The sequence below is a fragment of the Oratosquilla oratoria genome, chromosome 4, assembly GCF_046742065.1.
Source record: "Oratosquilla oratoria isolate Oo_2021 chromosome 4, ASM4674206v1, whole genome shotgun sequence".
NCBI classification, from domain to species: domain Eukaryota; kingdom Metazoa; phylum Arthropoda; class Malacostraca; order Stomatopoda; family Squillidae; genus Oratosquilla; species Oratosquilla oratoria.
In genome coordinates this window covers 51,317,697-51,320,196 of record NC_134780.1, presented here as the reverse complement: position 1 = coordinate 51,320,196, position 2,500 = coordinate 51,317,697, and the positions used below count along the sequence as shown (strand labels likewise).

General features: G+C 38.9%; 2 protein-coding genes across 2 annotated transcripts in view; both read right to left on the bottom strand.

Annotated features, from left to right (window-relative positions):
* LOC143024855 (uncharacterized) overlaps positions 1-2,500 on the bottom strand; it is a 521,455-nt gene that overhangs the window by 410,420 nt on the left and 108,535 nt on the right. The gene's annotated exons all lie outside the window — the stretch shown is intronic.
* Positions 289-1,320, bottom strand: LOC143024477 (serine/threonine-protein kinase Chk1-like). Its single transcript, XM_076183285.1, has one exon. The coding sequence runs from the start codon at positions 1,318-1,320 to the stop codon at positions 289-291; it is 1,032 nt and encodes a 343-aa protein (XP_076039400.1).

Here is a 2,500-nt window from a genome sequence, read left to right as displayed (position 1 = left end):
CTAATACTTATATCTTATAATCCAATACTTATATCTTATAACCTAATACTTATCTACAGCGGGTTCAGTTCCTTGCTGGAATCAAAAGAAGACACACACACACACACACACACCTTTTTTTTTCTTTTTCTTTTTTCTTTTTTTAAGGACCATCAGGTTGGGGCCACTCATGAAAGATAATTTCACAGTTCATTTCAATATTTTAGTGCATTGTCATTAATATAAATGAGTCTCAGTGTGTGTTATTTAGTGAATTGACAAGAGATAATTGTTCAGAATGAAGTTCATTCACTCCTGGCGGTGTTTCTGCCAACCTGAGAGCCGTTTTTGGGGATCTGGCTCCAGAAGAATGTCCACAATAGTTCTGCATGATTCGCTCAGCCAGCACCATGGTAAGAGCGTATTGAGTTCCTCCTCTTTATCGAGCCACATTTTGTAGATGTTGTCCTCGGGGACGGCTTGTTCCCACGGTCTGCCTTTGGTCGTGAGGTTAAAGAAGATGACGCCGCACGACCACAAGTCAGCCGGTGGTCCGTCGTAAGTGGGACTCTTGATGACTTCAGGGGCCATGAAAGCCCGTGATCCGACTGTACCTGTGAGTTGAATCTCTTCGCCGTTGACGACGAAGACGTCGGCGAAGCCCAGGTCCGCAATCTTCAAGACTTTGTCCTCGGTGAGAAGGAGGTTTTCGGGTTTCAAATCCCGATGAGCCACTCCTCGGGAGTGAAGACAGGCGACTCCTTCCATTAACTGTGAAAAATAACTAAGAGCTTCCTTGCCCTTCATTCGGTCGATGTTGCCTTTGACATCGCCGCCTGAACAGTATTCCATAAAAAGAATTAATTTGTCATCGAGCCTTTCCCAGCAGTAGAGGCTGATGATGTTTCTGTGCTTCAACTGAAAGTGAATTACTGCTTCACTCATGAAGCTTTCGTCGTTGGGCTTTATGACGACTTCCTTTTTGGCAACAAGTTCGTTATTAGTTTCATTCTTAATCAGATAAACTTTGCCAAAGGCTCCAGCACCGAGAACTTTAACGGTGCTCCAATTTTGATCATCTTTGAATGCCTCAGCTTGTTTCTTGTTTGCCTTAAGAATTCTCTTCCGAGGGGTCTTTTCGATGATGCTGGGTGAAGAATCTTTGTCTCCTTGACCCTTTTCGGAAGTCTTACCGCTGTGGCAGCTGAAGAAAAAACAAAGTCGAGTGAAAAGCTTCAAAAATGTCTTCTTGTGAGACTTTCTGCCCTTTGGACGCTCCTTTTCAGCTTCGTTTGAAGATCCTTCTTGATCCTTGGATTTCTTGCAGCACTTGAAGAACATCTCGATGTATCCAACAAATATAAGAGTACACTTATCCAAAAGTATTTGTTTAAAACAACATTCTGTGACATCCGAGATATGATTTTTAGCCCTGCGGTCTCAGTCTAACACATCATGAAAGCAAAGGTCGTGGGTTTTGGTCCAAAGAAAACCTATGAAGTGTGCAACTATGTTTCAGTTATTCCTAAAGATGGAGCTAGTCCTTTCCGTTAACAAGTTCATCCTTTGGAAAAACGTAGAGCTGATTTAACGAATTTTCTTGATATCATTCGATAAAATTATTATATCTAGATAAAAATGGAAGACAGCATTAAAAAACTAATATGATCTCACTTTTCTCTAGTATTTCATCATAATGATAAATATTAGTATATTAGATTATGTGTGTGTGCGTGCTTGCGTTTACTTATGTGTGCTTTAAGGGAACTACTGAACGTGTGTGTGTGTGTGTGTGTGTGTGTGTGTGTGTGTGTGTGTGTGTGTGTGTGTGTGTGTGTGTGTGTGTATGTTTGTGATGGTATATGTGTTTCTCTATGCGTTCGTATATTCAGATGCATTTAGGAGCATATGTACACAACGATAGTTATTGATTGTGGTAAAAGTAAATACTCATTTCTACTCTTAGAAGTATATTAAGGAATTTTCGGCTTACTTTTTCTGAGTACCTTACATGCATAAAAAGAGAAATATAGAGGATGAAAGAGGGAGAGATAGGGAGAGAGAGAGAGAGAGAAAGAAATAGATAGATAGAGAGAGAGGGAGATAGGGAGTGTGAGAGAAAGGGAGAGCGAGGGCAAGAGAGAGTAGTGAGATGCAAATACATATATTCATATACATAAATCATACATACATACATACATACATACATACATACATACATACATACAAACATACATACATACATACATATACATACATACATACATACATGCATACATACATACATACATACATACATATATACATACCTAACTACATACCTTCCTACCTACCTATCTACCTACCTACCTACATACATACATAAATACATACATACAAACACACACAAACATACATACATACATACATACATACATACATATATGCATATATGCATAGATACATATATATACATAATGTATACACAAATAACCTAGTTGCGTACATACATACACATAAGAAGACAATCCCATGCATATAT

Excerpts from the sequence above, each read along its gene's own strand:
- LOC143024477 (XM_076183285.1), bottom strand. The coding sequence starts at position 1,320 with ATGTTCTTCAAGTGCTGCAAGAAATCCAAGGATCAAGAAGGATCTTCA.